General features: G+C 36.9%; 1 protein-coding gene across 4 annotated transcripts in view; it reads right to left on the bottom strand.

Annotated features, from left to right (window-relative positions):
* LOC145466451 (uncharacterized) overlaps nt 1-21,568 on the bottom strand; it is a 31,636-nt gene extending 10,068 nt beyond the window's left edge. The window contains exons 1-3 of one of the 4 annotated variants that reach the window (XM_081450171.1): nt 21,265-21,568; nt 21,056-21,137; nt 450-984 (exon numbers count right to left, since the gene is read on the bottom strand). In XM_081450171.1, coding sequence (XP_081306297.1) covers nt 450-881 — 432 coding nt within the window. In that variant the 5' untranslated portion in view covers nt 882-984; nt 21,056-21,137; nt 21,265-21,568. Of the gene's footprint in view, nt 1-449; nt 985-1,703; nt 2,110-2,130; nt 2,463-7,467; nt 8,556-21,055; nt 21,138-21,264 lie in introns of those variants that run through there. The other 3 variants (XM_081450170.1, XM_081450172.1, XM_081450173.1) reach the window with 3 other exon arrangements.

Here is a 21,568-nt window from a genome sequence, read left to right as displayed (position 1 = left end):
AGTAATAATCATTCGAAAGAAATGGGTTTCGTGTATTCCTGCAAAAAAGTTAATCACAATTCACATCAATAATATTTTACGTTTTGAAATATAACACAAAAGATTTAAATGCGAGGTGAATAAGTCTTGACCAAAGTAAAATGACTAAGTGAGAACAAAACGTCCTCGGAGACGTGAATATTGGGACCAGAGAGAAGGTAAAGTTAAGGCAACACTTGTTAGTGTCGAAATCGTGCAGTCCGGAAATTCTAAATCATTGGCGAAACGACTGAGAAACGCTGATGAGCAAAATATAAAATAAGAGATGACAAACTCGTAAGGGAAGTCAACGGACTTGATTTTTCATTTATGCATGCAGTGATTTTTGAAGCGCGCTGTGCGCATCAGATCAAGTTTAAAGTATGTCGGAGTTATATAAAGATGAATAAATCGATGTTGTAGATACTCACCGTTGTGATGGTACGAGCTTTTTCCAGCGTCTCGGAAAAATTCCCATCCACGTTCAAGATCTCCAGACCATCCTCGAGCCATGGGAGTGTATCCCTAATCAGCACGTACGTTCCCGAGCTGAAGGAAACGAAGAACAGTCCTATGGCTGTAGCCCACGCCCAACCGAATATGTGTGCCGCTTCGTAAAAATCCAGCGAGAAATGGCATACTAGATTACAGATCCAAAGCACCAGGCCGAAGGTACCCAACTTTCGATGGTGCTTATTTCGATGTCCTATAAATGCCGTCATAAGATGCACCGGCCGTAGTATTTTGTCCACAATTTCGCGGTTCAGTACCACGGTCCGCGGCGCATTTCTGTCGGAAAACGCCATTTTCTTCAGCGACCTAAAGTAACGCACTATTGTGCTAAGTCTGGACTTTTCCGCCATGATGCAAGCGGGAAATCTGCTCCCCTTCTTTCGCAGGTGAATGAACCTTTTCTAGAAATTCTAATTGATGAAAGCAGCAGGAACTGGTGTGAAGTCATTTGCCCTGCAAATAACAAGCAAATTAAGGCTCGTTTTAAGTAAAACCCTCTTGCGATACCCGCCAACAGACGGATGAAGTTGTTTGTCGCATGCGATGTACGCACGTCTTCCTCGCGTCCCGTTCGCGGCTTGTCAGTCAATAAAATCTCACTTCTACAGGTGAACAAATAGAGCCACTGACGAACAGACAGTTTAAATCGTGCTCTTTATTATGATGTTACTTTCGAATAGGGGACTTACGAATATCTATTCAAGGGTTGCCAGGCATCTAAAACTGGCCTTAAACATGCTTGTGTCCGAGTTTTCGCCGAACTAATGGCTTATCAGTGAAACTGATTTGAATATTTCGTGTTGTCCACATCTTATCTTTCCTCTCGTTAGAGAAGAGACCCTCGAGAAACGAAAACAGCAATTTAACATTGTCAAACAAACCAAGATCATTTGCTGAGTGTTTACCACACGAGGCTCTTGTGTAAAAACCTCAATTCGTTTGCTGTTGTTTGCATGTATTACGTTTTCACGTTTCTTTTCAACGAAAGCGAAACGCATGCGGTTTGCACGTCAAATTTAAAGAAACATGTTCCTTCAATTTGAAGTTTTTAGATTTTTGTTGCCGCAGTTTTCTCACATTTAATCGCATTTGAATTTGCACGTAGTCGGCCGTCAAGAACTAAGATAACGTACTTTTCACATGCAGATATATACAGTATCATTATTTCCTACCTTGTTATCAAGCAAACCAGGCGCTAGAATACTCTTGACGTGAAATGATACTCTCTAGATTGGAATTCACTCGACAAAAAAAAAAGAACGTTTTCCTCCGCTACGCAGCGAACGCAATACTGCTCAATAACAGGCCTTTTTGCATCCTACATAGAGATTCGACTCATTTGAATTCCATAATGAAATGAAATTAAAACAGAAGGGACCGTGAATTAGGAAACCCCTACAGGGCATTGTGTATGAAAAAGTGCAGTGATGTTTCCCTTCGTTAAATTTGCTCGCAGCGGCCAATTCTCCGGTACCCTGGGATCGCTTCCTGAACTGAGCTAGCCCTCGCGGAAAAAATAAGGTCGTGTTGTGTTGTTACAACTTTCCTCAGCATTGCTCCCAAATTATTCAAGTGCCATTTACCAGATATATATATTACCTCAAGAACGTTCTGCTCGGATGTCCCTCACACATATTGTAGTGTTTTGATGTCAAAATGAAAAACAAAGTCAAAATGTCTAGTCGAACATCGTCAAAAGAGGCCTCAAAAGGATAGTGGGTCGATGATGTCATAACGAGATTGTCTTTATTCCGATTGGCCACTCTTTCTTAATTTTTGGTTGAATCGATAGTATTAGGTTTTTTTTATTTATTGATGAACTGGGGATTTAGTTCTTGTCTTCTTATTTTGCTTCATTATTTTTGCGTTTTTAGCGCATTTCACGCTTAAATGTGACCTGTTAATGACGCCATTGACTCAACGCAGCTGTTTTCATCAACAATGACTTTTACTCCGGTTTTGTCACCACTTGAAGTGAAACCCTTCGAACCTTATTGTGCCCAGCGCGTTGTCAGAAGAACAGAAATTACGCGTTTGTTTACGTTGGTTACTAGAAAATACACACTACTTCTTTGTCGATCATCAACAAACCCGTTCCTTTCTTTTGAGAATGGGATACAAACGACAAATAAAACTGAAACTGCGACTATACCTTGCACCTAATCTGTCTCAAGCATTTTGGCTCAAGTCCTTATTTTTTTCTTCGCTGAAAGCAATTGCGTAGAGCTTCAATAGAAGGTATGTATTTCAATTGTGATCTGTTCAAGTTTTGGAAGTCTTGTCATGGTCTTTATGGTTACCATGACAACAGAAGACACTGAAATTATACGATTCAAAAGTGTTCTATCGTTTCAGTGATAAAAAAGGTTTTTTTTTCCGTTAGCAAAAAGTTAGATTCCCCGAGTATGAAAATTTTGAAGTCGATTTAAATAGTATAACCTTTTGACAAGCAACATAAGCAGAAGTGAGACGAAACTAAGGGGAAAAAATTTACCCGCATAATTATGGCCCAAATATTTAATTAAAAGTCGCTCGAAGAGCCAAACAAAGGAGTCAAGTGATTAGTCCCCATAACTTGAAAGGTAATCACTGGTAAGGCGTTACTCAAGTTCTTCATAAATAACTTTTATAGAAAATCAATAACAGGCTCGCTAATTTTGATGAATGTTTACTTAAATCATGCTTGAAGACTGGGCAGGTGTTAGGGAAACAAGGCTGAGGTTGAGAACGTAAATAAAGGCAAACAATTTTGAGATTAAAAAGCTATTTCGACACAAAAAAATATGGAAAATTTTCCATTAACCTCTCTTGATCAGATATATTAGATGGCGAATTTATTTTGCATTTGTTCCTCTTTTTGTGAAATGGCAGTTAAATTTTCGTGCCCAATAACGCTGTACCGTGCGTCAAGACGGCAGGAGAAGAAAGTAAATAAACAAAATTATCCACCAACTTTGGGGCATTTTCTTGGTATAATTAAACTAACAAATCCTAAAACCTTTTTTATAAGAAATTTCGAAAGAAATCTATGTTAAGGCCATCAGTTGGGAGCCAGTTTTGATCTGAATGGACTATAGACAGAAAGTATTTAGTTGTACGAAAACGTGCCTAAAGTAACAACCCCTGAAAAAGCACGCCTCGCAAGACACGATAAAGGATAAGAGAGTTATGACTCATTACTAAGGGATCCCTTTGAAGTTATTTTTAGATATGGTACCCAGTTCTTCCGCGGGTTACCACGAGCGTTGCGTGGATGTTTTCGTGGAAGATGAAAATGCGTGTAAAGCCACTTGGGATGCCCACGTGAGTAGAGTTTCCCGTCATAGGATTGGCTAATTTTATACTCTCCCGGGATTTCGCGCGCCTGCTAACTTGTGAGGGATTATTGAAGGACTAAGGCCTACATGTGTATGGTTGCTATTTCTCTTACGCTTCATTCCCACTTGATGAGGTAAAATTGAGATCTACGCTTCAGCACGACGATAGCGACAGCTCTTCAACTAACGTCTAGGGGCGCATTAACAAAAAAACAGTTAGCTTATCTTGCCACGGGACAGCAAAATTGCAATAAGACAGGCTGAACTAAACATTGCCAAGTATCAGCTTTATGAAAAAGCAAATTAAGCTTTGTTACGCCAGAAGCAAGAAAACCATTAAGCGAGTGGCTAAAAGAGGAATGCAGCCTGAGAGAATTAGCACAGAAGTTGTACTGACTGGATTGTTCAGAGACTATCAACTCTAGCTAACCATAGTTAGTAGAAGGGAAACGCTATTCTAAAATAAAAGTTCCCCCAAATGGTTGACTGTGACCTAACCTAGGATTGAAAGTCACAAATTTCTTTGAGACAAACACGTTTCACACTTCTAATTTCTTGGTTGAGTTCGAGATTAGTCTAAGTCAAAACGGACGGTCGAAAGCTATAAGAAGAAAGTATCACTGAAAAAATAAATTCATACAAATCTCTATGATTCCAAAGGAATACTGGCTCAAACTTAATTCCAAATTTACTGTTATCTGGCAGTTTTCGCGCCCCCACTTCGAAACGCCCGATAAATAATACAGTTAAGACATTACATTGCTACACTGTCAATGCATTGGACAATACTTTCTTAGCAGGAAGCGCTGTTCTAAAAATTAAAAGATTCCGCAAATGGTTGCATGCATGACTCCCGGATGTAGTCAATATGGACGCTCCATGTTATGGGCTCCTGTGTTGTGCTATTGACTCGATCGTGCGGTGCCATAAACCTTTAAAGTTATTTTGAACAACATATGTTGCTCCTCGTCAAATTAAACTCAGAATTCACGCGTGAAGCATGAGAAGAGGCCAAAGCAACGTTAGCATTGTTTTTGTTTTTTGGTAACTGCGAGGAAAAAGACTATTATCATGTCATTTCGGTAGGACAGCTCAGTTTTGACTGCCGCTCGTACCGCGCGCGCAACCACCGTATGCAAGGATTACATCATTTTATACATTTTTTTTACGTTATTGGTACTTTAATTACAATCGAAAAGCGGTATTATAGTTGAATTTGTATCAAATTTTTATCAATTTTTGTATCAATTTTTATCATTAAAATCCAGTGACTTTTGTCTCGCACAGATCCGCACAGTTTGGAACTGGGTGCAGCAGTCCTGTAGTTAACGATGATTCATTTTTCTTTGAGAACGTTTTTCCGGCGGCCATATTGGTATTCAGAAAAAGAAGTTTTTAAATACGAAAAGAACTCATTTCCTACAGGAAATAAATTCCATTGTTCAGGAACGCTAATATGCATATGTCGCCATGACGTCATGAGAAATCGCTCGAAGAAACAAAGCTGTTTCGCAATCCAAGCAAATATGACAATTCTGCGAAACGTGCGTGGTGAAACTCTCGTATCCTTTGTTTTGTAACAATATCAAGGCTCAAAATAGCAAATTTAAAGAATATGTTTAGAATATACACAAAGCCGAAATTTTCTTAAGAGCATTTTTGCGAGTTGATAGAAAATAAATTACAATCAAATCGCAATGTTTTTTTAATGAAATATATTTTACTTATGAAAACTATGGTAATAAGGGTAAATAAGGTAAAGAGATAAAGCACGTAGGCAAAGTAACACGATACAGACAGCGTAAAGTTTAATTCGATAATTCAATTCCTAGTCACATCCATTTAATTTTACTGAAATACATGCACTATATTCTGCAATCTGAGAATATACACAGGAAAATTTTCAGCCTAAAGTTAAAGTTGGCAGAAAAATAGCCTGGGCATAAAAAATCATACATTCTTAAAAAGAGAAAAGACTGTATCTTCTTTCTTGGACGACAAATTGAAAAGACAAATAAAATTCACAAAACTGCATGGCAACATAAAGCAGTTGGCACGAATAAGCAAAGTTAACTCCAATATAGGTCATTCTCGCCATGAAATATTACATTGCGGGACACAAAAATTGCAATTCAAGTTTGCCCGCATTTGTTTTCAAAGAATACATCGTTCAATGATGTAAAAAAAAAAACAAGAAATGACTTGCAGTTATAACGAACACATCTCTTTTTTTTTTCTACTACTGCTGATTTTGATTTTAGACAGGTTACATTTGCGTGAATTTCATTTTAAAACTTGATAACCGGTATACCTTCTTTACGGGAAACTTACAGACTTTCTATGGTGAGTTTTGACAAATAGGTACCATTTTTTTTGAACTAAACTTTTCAAGTTTACTCGCTGACAAGCGGCCAGATATTGGAGGGAGTTAATATTCTTTCCTCGCGAACGTTGCACTGCATGTAAGAATACTTTTTATTGGAGGAATTGTAATTCTTCGGAAAATACTGCACGTGAGCACAGTGCAGTGTAAAAACAATGCACTTTTTGTCATATTGGCAGTAAATAAATATGTACACGTGTTTGTGTTAATTAAATTAGAAAGCGTAAAGCGATGACATGATGAAATCCAAAATGAAAGCCTTTTCTGGACAGATCAGTATTTCGACCTGGCTGGGTCTCGTCAACGCCATGCTAATATGAGACTCAACAAGGCGGACACAGCTGTCCATGCTTTCATATTGGCCTTCAGTTTGGACTCTCTATCATGTTTTTGCCGTGTTAGTTTTCGACTTGGTATCGGCCTTGCTTAATTGACATTCTATTTCTATTGTTGGCTGATCAGATCATTTACAGACCCTACGTATACCAGCAGCATTTTTGTTTGCGATCCCTTGCCATATTTGTATTTAGTTTGTTGACAGCATACACAAAGTGCATCACTTTACTTAATATTCACTGCGAATAGTTCAATATTGTCAATGCGTCTAGTGAATACAACAGAGGCCAAAGTGGAAAATTTGGAAGATGTATGCATTGCAGTTTTGATAAACGACGAGGTGTCGAACTTTATTTTCGCTTTTAACAGGACGGAAATTTTAAGCCACTTTTTTTTTAGATGAAATTAAAGGGCCAATCAAAATTAAGAAATTCATACCAGTGTAAACGGATGTTGAGCATTAATGTACATAGTGAGGTCTAGAAAAGCTGCTAATAGATGCACAAAAGATAAGGTGTTTGCAGCTTTCCTCTTCGCACTAAATGTCGTGACTGCGCTGCCTTTTTGCTGCACAAAATGGAAAACACGTTGGTTTTTTTTTACGATAGAACGGGTCCGTACATTGCGCGGCGAAAAAAAAAAAAAAATAAATAATATAAAACAATTGAAATACCCCTATTGGCCAACCGACTACGTTATAAAAGCTGCAACTTTGTGCAAGGCTAGGGGCTCTCCAGTAAATAAAATAATATATCATATCACGTTTTTATCAGTGGATTCAACACCGTAAGAATTATTCTAACTGCTCATTCGCTAAGTGTTCTCTTACTATCGACATCGCTGTGTAATACTGAAAGGTTTTCTTCTCTTACATTTGCAATTCAACTGACATTAACTTACCTTTTGAAGACATTGTATTTCGATTCCTTTTGATATGAGTTCCAACTTTTGCTAGCACAGTTTTCCAAGAATACTCACTTCTTTAAACTGGCCTATAGTACGTCTCTCTAAATTAGGTTTCTTCAGCCAGGTTTCATCGAGTTAAGGAGTCAAATTTACCACTTGTCTGGGCATGAAAAGAGACGTTTCTTACAGAGCGGCTCGAGATCGTGACTTTTAGCAATTATTTGTGGAAGCGATGCTTATCAGCTGATTCTCAGCCAATCAGACGCAAGATGAACGACAGAAATAAGCACAACTGAACAGAGTGAAATCCCTCGACAAAACATAACTAAGTGTTTGCCATAATACATTCTCTGTTTTACCCTCGGGTCTTTAAAATATAATATTATATGATTTTCGTTATTAACTACGAACTAAATATAATTGTGAGAGATTTGAGAGACCTTGACTTCTGCGTGTTTTGTTTAAAGTGCGTGATTACGGTAATGATAGTTTCTTTGGGAAAGTGCTCGAAATTCTGCCATTTGTCGTGAAAGGTAAATAAAAAGGAACAATAACACTTTAAGTAAGTCCCCAAAATTGACAGTATACAAAATTAGGTGCAAATGAACAATTCTGCACCGGGTCCGATATTTTACGTCGCTGAAATTACGAATATGGAACACTGTTAAAAATTAAACGAACAGGGGAACTTTGAACAATGCTTTGTTTTTTTCTCCTGTTCTGTAAAACATTTTACTCCCATAGTCTGCAAGCCGAATATTAATCAAGATTTTTACCATGCGTTCGTCTGTCGAGTTACTTACTTACAATGATTATAATTATGAAAACCGACACTGGGTACTTCACAGGTTCAAAACGACCTGTAATTGTTTCCGTTCGTTGGTTTTGTTGTTTGGTAGAGTTTGCTGTCTTCTTTTGTTCCTCGTGAACTCTGGTAAAGTCTTTTTATCTTCTTCAGTCAAAATAGGCAAATTGCAAGGGGCTTCTGTTTAATGTTTCACGTCTTTTTCTTCTTCTGAATATAACATGAGATTAACGTGTATTACACCATTGTATGGAAAGTATCAACTAACCACTAAAGAGCGTTTATTTCTACCATGGTCTAATACCTCATATTATCATTTTCGTGACAGCGAAGTAGAAAATTATGATTTGAATTTATAAATACTGCACTGGGTGCATTCAGCTGCTTTAAAAGGGAATGGGAAATTGACAGTTATCGATAAAAAGTGTTTTGTTTTGTTTTTGTTTTGTTTTTTGTTTTTTTACTTGAATTAATTTGAACTGAAAGCATTTTAATGTGTAATGCAATAGCGAAACATTTCATTTCAGAAAATTAATCTCAAATTAAAATCGTCTAAATATTCTCAATTGTAAAACGGAATTGAATCATATCGCAGGCGCAGGTAAAGTAAAAAAAATAAATATGTTCGAGAGTTCCCAAAATTGTTACATAGAGCTGTCAGCGTAATAGATCAAACCTGTTTGGGGATCAGCAACAAATTCAATGAAAGAATCTTCGTTATAGCTATTGGAGGAAAAAACGCTGGCGTCAATTCGATTTTTCTTTTAATAACAACAAGCTAAAACGATCAAGCGTAGACTTCCGACGAGTGAAAACACAACTTAATATTGGGACAGAAACTGAATTTCATTTCGTTAAAATGGCTCAGAAACTCACCAAGTCATTCAAAAGTTAAATTACCCTGTCTAATTGGCAACGGCTGGGCCAAATTAGGGTTTAAAATTTAATCTCCCTACTATATACATGTATATATGGGTTATTGACCAAACGTGAGGTCAAGATGGCTGGATATTGGCCAAGTTTTATTTTGCATGTTTATGGACCTCGACTCCGTCTCGGTCCATAAACAAGGCCTATATCCAGCCATCTTGACCGAATAGGGTTGGTCAGTAAAGGATGTAATATGGGGAAATTTTTTTGTGGGGGGGAAATTTTTTTTACGGTACACAGCAAGTGCAGTTAAGAGGGTGCCATCTTGCCCGCTCGGGTGGACAATCACAATGTAAAATTTGGGTCATGCTGCCCGTTTATGAAGCTAGCCATATAATAAATGAAAATACTTAGTTCGCTTGCCCAGCCAAAAGACGGAACCTTAAATAAAACTTAATGTGAATAATTAACAATTCTTGCTTTTGTCAGCCACCTTAAAGCACTTTTTCCGCTTTCCTAGATAACAAACGGCTTTCTTTTTTGGAAGGGGGGGGGGGGGGCTAGCTGTTTATTTAGACAGAACAATGCATTGAATTCTTTAAAAACTTACATTTTCGATGGACTGTAGGCAATTTTGGCTTATTGCATAAATGTACGATAGCTAAAAATCTCATCGAGGAGTCTTGGATTTGATGAGCAATGCAAGTGTAAAACGCTCACCCAAATTAAATTTCCATGATATCAGGCAGATCACCATTTTCTCGTCTTTTTAAAACCTGTCACACACCCCTCCCCCACCCCCACCCCTTCCCCCCAAAGAAGACGGGAGAGCAATATAAATAATGTTTTATAATTATCTTTTCTGTGTCCTAACGCCGTTTTTACCCCTGTTTCTATTTGTTGAGACTTACTGAAGCTCTATATTGCTTTTTTGATGCCCTATGAGAAAAAAAGACGATTACAAATCTACCAAGGATCTAACTTAAAGAAAAATGTTTCGTCGTGGAAATTCAAATATGAAATTTGGGCACACGCGATAGGAAACAATTTGGATGTGACGTTCCGAGTGGCAAGATGTTCAAAATCAGCTAGAATTGGCGCCAACAAAAGATTGTAGTTAAGTTGTCATGACAACGTCAATACCTTCAGTTCTAATTAGAATAAATATGGATCTTCGAACAAGAAAACCCTAACAATAATAATTATGATATGTAACGATCATTAGTGGTACTCTGCAATTGCAAATGCTGCAATCTTTTTGGAGCCATTGCACACAATCATTAGTACAAATCTACAAATACAGTTCTCTTATTGGCTACGCTACCCACCTTCTATTCTGGTGTAGATAGTGAGTAGCCTAGCAGTGTGCGGCTGTTAACAGAATGGCGGCCGCTTCTTTGCGTAGCTGCGATAGAAATCTCAAGCAAATAATCTAATTGTTAATTTAGTGTGCGGTGGTTGAAGGTCGTCTGCAAAATGGCGACGATTTCTAGTTGGAAGATGGAAGATGCAGAAATATTATGGGTAATTCTATACCGTTGTTCGGCTGGCTTTAAATCCTCAAAATTGTTAAATGTACTGACGAACGCAAAGATGACATAAAGACAACATTGTTGGATCGGACAGCTGAATGTCACAAACCATAAAAAGACTGATTTGTTATCAACATGGGATGACCCCTAATTTAGATGGAAAGAGCTGCTTTTGACAACTTCGTTGCTTAGTGACAAGACCTATATTTATGACGTAACGCTAACGTGTCACACTTAAGCGCTATCGTCGAAAATCGCCATCTATTGGGATATTTCTAAGGAATTACCTAAAGAAAGAATGTCTTCTCCATTTAAAGTTTTACTAATGATAAAAATATGAAGGAAGGTGATGCTTCAATATTAAGAACTCAGACGTAATTTTGAAAAAGATAATTTAGAAACGTGCCACGTGATCATAACCCTTTTCAGTAAGTTACCCAGTTAAATTTCCTTTGATATTCTTCGACATCTCTCCTTTTGTTACGTAACTTATTTGTTCCGTTACAACTTAGACTAACATTTCACATCGGCACATCCAAAATGTACTCGAACTGACATTATGCATTTTTAAAATGTTTAGTCTTCCTTAGTAAAAATAACATAAAAACAAAAATATAATTTGACAAGTGTTAATCAATCACGCATGGAGTTCAAAGAAACCGATGTTAATAAATGTTAGGCGTAAGTTAGGTATACACAGAGACATTATAGTTTGTGTTGTCTTCGCCTTCAGAACTGGAATTAAAATGATAATCGATCACCTGAAAGTGAAATACGCCGAGTTCTTGACAAAATTGTTGATTTAAAACTTTTCAACCTTTTAACAGCTCTCTGGTGGCTTCCTTTCCAAGTAGGAAATCAAGTTGCAGGAAGTGTAGAGGGAAGAGATGCAGTCAATTGTCAAGAAAGTCAAAGTGGAGCTTGACAACTCGAAATTTCAGATTTCGTTTATTAACAGGCAGCGAGCTCAGCTTGCTCCGTAACAAATTATTAACTTTAAAAAGATATCTTTCTTAGATTTTTTTTTGGAAATTGTACTTACAAGTGTTATTCCTGCTAGTTTTTCACCTTTCTTTTTTGTTTTCTTTTTCTTTTTCACAAAATGAGGCAATTTTATGCAAAATGTTTCCGTTAATAAAACCTGGATTTATTAGTCAAATGAAACCATTAAAATTGAAACCGATTGAAATAGGCTGGAAAACCAAACGTTAATTTCTTCCATCTCGTATGTAATCATGTTCAGGAATTTTTTAAAGTTCAAAAGTCCCTCTTGTTCAATAAAATAGCTGATATTTCTACGATGAATAAACTTTTGATTTTAATTTTGATTTTTAAATAAACACACAGGTTCTTCTCAGACGGGTTTCAATTTTTCCACACCGCAAAAAATACAAAATACTGATTTTTCAAGCATCAATATTTTACTATAAGTTTTTATCCACCATTGAAATTAATAACATCTCCTTGAGAAAAAGAGTGCGTTTTTGTGTGTTAGGTTAAAAGAGAACTAACCCATGGATAAGTAGCAATACTGCATGATATTTTTCCACTTTCACCGATGGACAGAAGTAAATAACTATAACCAATAACTATTTTTAATGGTATCTGTTAATCCACATTTCTGTCATTTACTTACCGTGATATGACAAAGACAAAAGATAATCTTTAGACAACTCTTCAAGAAACAGCAGTCTTTCCAAAACGCAGAAATTTGGCCCCACGAACCCCCTAAAGTCTTCAATCCACAAAACAGACCCTCGTAGATATATCATGTAATAAGGTAATAACGCCAAGCAAGCGTCCAGGATCTATTTAACGGTTAATGCTAATTCTGTTTTCGCAAAATTGCGGCCCGTGGGGAACATTTACTGATCTCCAGTAGTTGTTTACACGGAACGTTTGAAGTTAATATAGAAGCAGACCTGTTGTTTATAAAATTCTCTGAAAACCAATACAAACAAGGATAATTTTTGTGTCTGCGTGGGCCTCAGCAATCGTAGCTCGTATATATTAGTCTTACTGAATATTTTGTGTATATTTTGTAACAAAATATGCGTGCCCAAATCGTGACAATTTTACAATTTTTTCCTACTCATTTCAGCTCTTTTTCCAAGATTCTTGTTTACTACTGGCCCAAAAATCTATGAAGATATCAAAATATATGTTTACCTTTAAGCTGTGTTTGGAAAGACATGGCCATTACTTTAACTTAATTTGGCGTGGGCGAGTCTTTTAATAACGAAACTGTGGAGCTAATGAAAGTCCTCTAGATTGCTTAGCTAAACTTAAATCCTTTTAGAATTCCAGGGTTTGAGGGCGTCAATTTGATATTGCACTCCGTCGCATTTGTATGAATACATGGCTTTAATACTTCTTTCTGAATATACATATATTTTTCTAACCAAGAGCGAAAATATAAAGGTGCATGCTCACTTAGTGAGAATCTTAAAAAACTGTTTTTAGCTTCAGTTGTTAAATAAAATGAAGGGATAAGAATTGAACAACTTGTGAAAAAACTGTCAATAACGTCATTTCTTGTTTCTCTTTTTTAAAACCGCAACCTAAACAACCCTGTTTCTAGTTCCCCTATTTAGTTTGGAAAAAACAAAAAAAGACAATATTATGGAAAATACAACTTTGGAAATTAAAAAGCATACTGTGCCCTAGCGTGATATTAGAAGCTAATAATATGTACATCAAAAATTTCCAAATTGCAAAAAAAAAAACAACAACCTTAAAACCTTTTTTACTTCAAGAGTCAGTCGCACGTGTCTTGCTCGCATGTGTTCATTAACATCTCGTGATAGATTCCACAAATTGTGAAGTTATTCAAGTGAAAGCTGTTGAGAGAACGTTCATGGGGTGCACGTTATTTCAAGATCGTTCGAACTTTGAATCCGTTGTGCGATAATTTAAATGAAAGCTAATGGATGTACTTTCATGTGGAGCATATCTGTTTCTTCATATTTTGCACTTTACAACTGATTAGCATTTTTCCATCTTAAACTTTGCTACTTGAGCCCCAGGTCAGCTACAAAAAAAAAGCCTTTTATGTTTTAGTTGGCGTAAGTGTTGTTGTTGTTGTTGTTGTTGTTGTTGTTGTTTTTCTTCATCTAAGATACATTTTATTTGCCGTGGTAGAATTTATTTTGTCTTAAGAAGCCAGGGGAGTGCATGCATAGCTAACAAAAAATAAGAGACACACACATGCAATAAGATATCTACGGATCCTTGAGCGACATCAACAGAAAAATTATCTTAGACCTTAAAAATTTGAATAATGTAACACTTCGCTTTTTTAGATGCACCTCTGTGGATTTTTGTTTTGTTTTGTTTTGTTTTGGTTTGGTTTTTGCATGCCGCGTGACCAATTACGTGCTTGTCATTTTATAATATAAAACCTTTTCGTCTGATGTACCAATCCAGATGAGTCAGAAACAATTGCATAAATAAATTAACAATTTTATTAATTGAAATTTACTGCACCCATTCAAGTGAGCATAAGCGATTGAAAGCATTGTCAATGTTTACGGGCAATCTTGTTATTGCCGAGCTTAAAGGACGCTTGTTGATATCAGCGAGGGATATTGTACGGTCGTGCACTAATAAAACTGATATCGACTTATCCCTACTGAGATAAAATGGTTTCAGTGTATTATACAGGGAAAAAAATGGATTATAAAGATGGAGAAACTAGTCAAAATAAAAAAAAATGTAGAGAAGTTACAGAAGATCGGAAGTATTTGAAGAATATTTGCTGAAAACAGAGGATAGAAATGGAAAAGCAACAAATTGACGCAGATCAGTATCATCAAAGATCTCACAGAATGGTTTCCAGAATTAATTGTAAGCTTGAAACTATCATTGCAAACCCCTTAAAACAAAGTGATGTTATCTTATGCCATGTGTTTCTAAACCTCAAACAAACTCAAGCAACATTTGTAACAACAACAACAATACATATAACAACGACGACAAAACAAGTAGTAGTAACGACGACATCAAAAATAATATCAGATAACAATGCCAACAACAATAAGATATAACAACGACAACAAAAACAGTAGATGCAAAAACAACAACAGCAATACGTATATCTCTCCATCACTTCTCGAAAAGTCCTTTTAAAACCATGCCAACAGTGGAATGAATGTTTTAACTCAGTATCCTTCATTTATCTTCAACAATCGCGAGTTGAAAGTGTTTCATGACCTTCAAGGTCATAAATCCCAAAAATTACGTAAGGTTAGCGCTGTTGTTAACATTGTCGTCAGCTCAGCGGTCAGTAGTGATGGGGAGCTGCTGATGAAGTGCTGGAACATCACAACTGGGATGCCCATGAGAAGCGAAAGAAAGCACTCTTAACATTGAAAAGATTAAATGAACTAACCGTGGTGAAAGGGGAGTGGACTTATATAAGGCCTTCAAACTAAACAGACACGTGATTGACTGCCACAAACTGCATCCAGAATTGTTGGGTTACGTAATCAGATGGGAAATTCACTTTGTGCAGAGACTTTGAAGGAATACGCAAAATTTTTATTGAGTGTAACCAGTTTCTTAACGAGATAGTTAACTATCGTGAGAAAACTTTTTAACTTAAGGATCCAAATCGGATCGGAGTAGCTTGCAAATGGCATTGATTTGAAGAGTACAAAAAACACTGCTGTTTGTTTACGGAGGATGCCCGCATACCTAGGACTTTCTGATGACGTGGTTTTACAGCATTATACAAAAATTATCTCATAAATCGACCTGTTTTAGGAGAAAACGATCATTTCTTTCTTTGTCGAGCTTAGTTTGAAGGAAATCGCTTAACTTGCTGAAATAAACAGACTTGTAAAGCAAGCGTGGCAAGTCACTAAACAAATATGACAGTTAAAGCCCAGGATGATTATTTATCAGATTTTCCCATCCTCGTATATTTTTGATTGGTATCGGAAGTACTTTCTTCCAGATGACGCAGACGTCAGTGAATTTCCCTTTCTCTCCTTCGGTAGATTCCCATCCTCGTTGAATTTGGCTATTCGTCAGAATATTACACGCCGTCGAAATATGGGCGAAAACTTTGTTTTGTCATTCAGCTGTTGGTAACAATTTTAAGAGCCATCTTCAACTTCCAAAAAAAATAAGATCTCAATTTCCTACAGGATGTGCGGACTTTCACAGAACCAATATCGAACTTAAAACAACACCTGAAGACAAAGCCTCAATCCACTGATCATTAACCAGTCTTCGTGAAAACGACAATTTTGCCTTTTCAACTCTTACCCTCTGGAACTGTACATCAACAAGAGGCAATACAAATTGCCTTTCTGAAAGCTGCTTTTATGGCGACGGTAGAAATTATACCAGTTACACGGTAATACGAACAATAATCCCTGATGGAAAGGATATATTGGTCATCAGATCAATCGCTAATGACTATCGTAGGGGCCAGAATCAATGGACATCCGGCAAACTCCGAAAACAAACAAATGAACCAATCAGAGCTCGAGGAAAGAAAAACAAGAAACTGGTGCGAAAAGTGGGAAAGATCGCGCACGCCAACACAAGCTTCGTTTTCAGTACGCATGCGCATCACCATAAGAACAGTGAAGACATCAACGACATAAATAAGAATAATTTTAAATCAACTGGCAGAAGCATGCACATGAAGGATTTCGGGTGTAGAAAAAAGAAGGACTTCTCCTATTTTAATTTTCGGTCAATATTTTGCGAACTCCAGTTCCATGAACTCTCCCATCTCTGGTCTATATTTAGCTCTTATTAACCGAGCTGGAGGTCTGTATGGGAGAATCTTGACCGAGGTCGTGAGTACAGACCGAACGCAGTGAGGTCTGTACACACGACCGAGGTCAAGATTCTCCCATACAGACCGACTTAGCTCGGTTAATAAGACGTTTATTATATGGCAAAGAAGAAAACTTTAATTCGTTTAACGTAACTGGTTTGCCGACAGTTTGCTTTCGAACGGCGATGAGCTTAACTTAAACCTGCCGAAATTTGCTCGTTCTCTTTACTTGTTTGTTTTGTCATCAGGCTTTTTGGCAGTGCCATAAATGATTGAGAAGAAAATAAAAGAAAATGGTGAACATCTTTGTATTTTAGTTTGCTACTTTGTCAACGCAAAATGAAACCGGTCTAGCTAGATGCCGGTCTAGATGGGAAAATCTAGACCGCGGTCAATATCGATTTCAGCCAATGATATTCGTGAATTCGGTAGTTCATAGTCTTTGTGAGACGCAGCCATATAATAAAGAGCCGAGATCGAACCCAGGCGGGAGAAGAGAGTCTACCTGGTCTCTCGCCTAGGTTCAACCCCTATAGGGCCGGAAAGGGACTGGGCACTGGAGACAAAATTTTGCGAGTTAGCTGTTTTCTTGGCAGCTTTCCAAGTGAGCGCTATTCTGAAACAGGTTAGCCTACAAGTTGAAACTGTTTTTTAGCTTTTGACGAATACTGAAGGTTCCTTTGATCTGGTCAAATTTGATGTCAAAAACGGGATACCTTGGCACTTAGAATTATTCGTCGATTTTGTAGTCTGAGGTCTGAACGACATGATGTCGCACTGAAAAAAAGCTTAAAATAAGCAATGCCAATGTAACCTACTGGTAAAATTCAGTTCGGCATAGACCTTCGCGTATTTTTTTTGTTGTTGTTGTTTAACTTGATGATTGTCCGTCAAACAGGACGCATGACGGCAAATTTTATCGTAACTCCTCTGTCTTAATTGTTAATTTTCATATTTGCGTCGCTCTCAACTTAAAAACCGACCCTCAATGCTAGGTACAATGAAAGCTTCCTGTAAGTAACAATGTTTTCTGAAATTATTCCCAAGTTTTAATGCGGCACTTAATTGTCGTGAATTTATTGTTTTCTGTTTTTCCAAAATATCTTATTGAGGATTATACCATATTGAATTATGTTAGTGTTGTTAGCATTAAGCGGCGCCATAAGTTCCGCGTCGAATTAAATCGTTGGTTGATGTCCACTCAAAAACGGACCGCCGAAACGTTAACTTCCTTTGGAAGCCGCCTTAATTAACTGCATTAGGTGACGTCTTTTAGAGGCTGGAAATGTTTCGCGGTAGAACGCTTAGCTAGGAAACGAAAGTAGCTGAAAGCTAATTATATAGAATGCTATAAGCAAAATTATTTCGCTGAATTAATACCACAATAGGTAACTAACCTGTTTTTTTCATCATCGCCGTTTCCACAGGTGCTTCATGTACGATAGAATATTTCGCCCGACAATAACCTTAGTTTTCAGACCGTCGTATATACCGCAAAGTGCCAATACTGTTACTTATTAAACATCCTACTAGAGATACAGAGAGCAAATGTCAACATCCAATTGAACCCGAAGGGTATATTGCAAGTGCTAAGGAAATGGAACACTCCAGGACTTGTTTACATAATAGCTGGTTAAACAGATTTGAGTGCTTTTTGGAGGAAAAACTATGTTCCATTTACTGTGGGGAAAAGTCATTTAGCTCAGAAAGTTGTCATGAATATTTCATTACGAAAGAGCCGATGATCTCGCCTGAGGTTTCGTTTCATAATTCGTTGGCTTTTTTGACATTGCCCGCAATAAATTACAAGTCAGTTTTAAAAATATTATGCATAATGAATTTTTTTTGTCGCCTTGGGTCCTCTTCGGCAGGTGCTTGGCTTTAAACGCTGTCATTTTCAAGTCATAGTTTACAGATCTGGTCACTGATAAAAATTCAGCCGCTCTTGGTAGAACAACAAAGCAAGCTTCAATCGATATGTGTTATCGGATACACATATATTTGAGCTATAATAGTTTTGTCGTTATTGGTTGAAGAAAACGGTAAAATCGTGAACTCGATCCAACCTAACGTATGAGATAAAACATTATAACCCGGAGGTTTTCCTAGGCCTTCAGTGTACACGACTAAGACCGTTAACAAGACCAATATAATACTGAAATTAGCCAATTGGAAAGCTTTATTATCTGTACGATATAATGTCTTGGAGCCATGGACAATGTTTTGGTTTCATGGAACCACCTGGTTACAAATCAGTTTTTAAAATATACTGTTTTCTTAGTATCGGACCTGGAATATTACTTTCTACTGCTGGGTAATAAAATTTTTTGCAAACCGGCCAAGCTTGAATTGCTCGAAACCGTACAATAAAGAATATTGGCCTTATGTACCAAGCTATATTCGATAACTGCTAATGGTATTCTTTCAGGATGGCCCAGGCACTTTTAAAATAAGATCTATGTATAATCTCACTCCCTAGCCATGAAAACAAACTCTGGAAGCGTTTTTCATAATATCTTGTGAAGTATGCAGCCCGTTAAATACGATTTCAAAGGTAGACTTCTTTTACTAAATACGTAGCTGATAAATTACCCATGCTGTCAAATTAAAACCGTACCTTACAAAATTAATTTACACTGCGAACGACTAAAAAACTAAAACTCTTCTTCGAATACTGATCATGGATCCCCTTAAGGCATGAAAACACTGAGAAAATTTGCACATGTAGACAGAACCATAGTAGAGTCGAGCAAAAAGAAACAAAATTGGATTTCAAGAACATATCTCGAAAATATTAACTGACATCATGCAGTTTTTCTCCTTTTGAAAGCCTTATGGATTTTTTGTTTTATTTAGACCCCGTATCATCTTAACGACTGGTAAATAATTAAAGAGGCCACACATTAGACAATCCAACAAAACTGACGTTTACATTGATTATCATAATAACATTCATAACAATTTTCTCCGCGTGGATCTTAACGAAAATGCAAAGCTCCATGTAAAATTTGAAGTGTGTAAATTTTACAAAAATGATAGTCGTGCCCCACCGTTATATAGGTTCTTATAACCAAACGTCAAACTCGTGAAAATTGTCAAAAGAAGTTTACTCTTCTAATTTAGTCGATAACCAAGCTTGAAGTTAAATTAGGAAGCAAATTCTGTTCAATTCAGACATAATACACTTCGTTAAGACACGTTCTCTGAATTTTGTTTCAAGGATATTTGTAAAATATTGTTTCACGCAAAATTTTCTTCGAATTTTATAGACGTTGTTCAAGTGCTGTTCTGCTCTCCAAAGCACTTTCAATTAACGTATATATTACAATTATTCTAGATAACAGACTCACTGTCGACTTGAGAGTAAACATCTAAAACAGAAAGAAAATTACTTTTCTAAAACGATTTCGCAACGTTTTGGAAACACACCGCGTATGATTTTTTAAACTGACAAAGAAGAAGTGGTATTTTAGTTTGTCTCGAAAAGATTTTGAACTCGGGTGTTCAAATTGTTAAAGAGTTTTTCCCATCTTCACAAAAAGGCCACTTAACTATTCAAATTTATACGTTTGAGCAAATTATTATCTTAACTTGGAATTTGCCTCCCCCAAACTGTATTATCTGTGTACATTCAGCTGTCCAAAATTACAGTGAATGGATTAACAATTTTATGTTATTTCAAGCTAATAAGACTTCCAGACGTGGCACAACCCTTCCTTAGTTTCGATAATGCAGTTGTCACCATGACGGTGTTTCATCGCCACCAGTTTCAGTCCGACCGAAATAAAATTATCAACGGAAAAGTAACCGGCAGACATGGACAGGCAAGACAGGCAACCATTAATAAGCTTCACTTCAGATAACAAATCCTCTCTTCAAATCAAATTTCTTCCGGAACGCTTTGACGAGTCAGTTTGAATGATATAGCACAATCAGAGATATAAGATAATATATACCAGAATTCAAGTAAACAAAACAGATATCACACCTGGCTAAGAGTTATAAATTTAACACTCTCTTAACGTTGGTTGAGTGAACAGCAAATACGTTTGCTCTTATTTTTATAATTTTATAGAAAGACATCGATAAAAGCATTGAATTTATACAATTGAATAAGCTTGAAATTTAGAGTCTCGTCGTGGTGAAAACAGACCAGGTGTATTAAATTTGTTCCGTAATCAGTCTAAGCATACATTGATGTAATATCACATGTTTGATAAAATCCCTTATTACGCCGATAAGATTCAAGAGGCTTCTTCTTCTTTTAAAAGGAAATTGCCTCAGTTTTGATCGCCCTGTAACGGACGTACAGAGACATTCTTTGTTCTCAGACAAGTGGAACAGATTTCAACCGATCTTTCGTCCGAAGGCCACAGTCTTTAAAAGTGGTCTATGCCGAACTAAAAAAGACCCAAGAATTAAGTACAAGTTTAAACCACTCAGCACTCAAACAAGCTGTTTGAATGTGCGTCCTTTTTCACAGCAAATCCCTTCCACACAGGATTTACAGAATGGTTCGAAGAATCGCAAATGAATGCTAAAAAGATGAACAAATCAATATCAAATAAGCATAGATTTTACCTGGCTTGTGTCTTGTCGCTCTTTTGGCTCAAAACAGTGATTTTGCGGCGAGCTTTTTCTTTAAACGTTGTAGTTGAAAAATCTGCAAGGAGAAATTGGCCAGTTTTCAAAACGTCGACTAGTCACGTGCACAGAGACAAAACTAGGTACACATACAAGCGCCAGAGATCATCATTTGAAACACCTTATTAATAAGACAATTTACTGACCGTTGGCGTGTTGTCCATCCACAGGGAACTGTTTGTCGAGGAAAGAAAAAACGTCCTACGCGAAACATGCAAATAGACACGGTTCAACAAGAGTATAATGCGACGGTGAATATACAAAAATGTGCTCTGAGATTAATTTTGTAATTAATCACCCGAATAAGGGAATGTGTGGGATGAACTTGGCATGTTTTGTCTCGTACATCAGCAAACTGAAAAAATTGTTTTTCTTTTAACTTGTTTATTAGCTAAGCGCTTTTTTTGATCTACTTTATAATATTAATGAGTACATAATGATAAAACGCCT

Source organism: Orbicella franksi, chromosome 13, assembly GCF_964199315.1.
Source record: "Orbicella franksi chromosome 13, jaOrbFran1.1, whole genome shotgun sequence".
In the NCBI taxonomy this organism is placed as follows: domain Eukaryota; kingdom Metazoa; phylum Cnidaria; class Anthozoa; order Scleractinia; family Merulinidae; genus Orbicella; species Orbicella franksi.
This window is presented reverse-complemented; position numbering and strand designations above follow the sequence as displayed.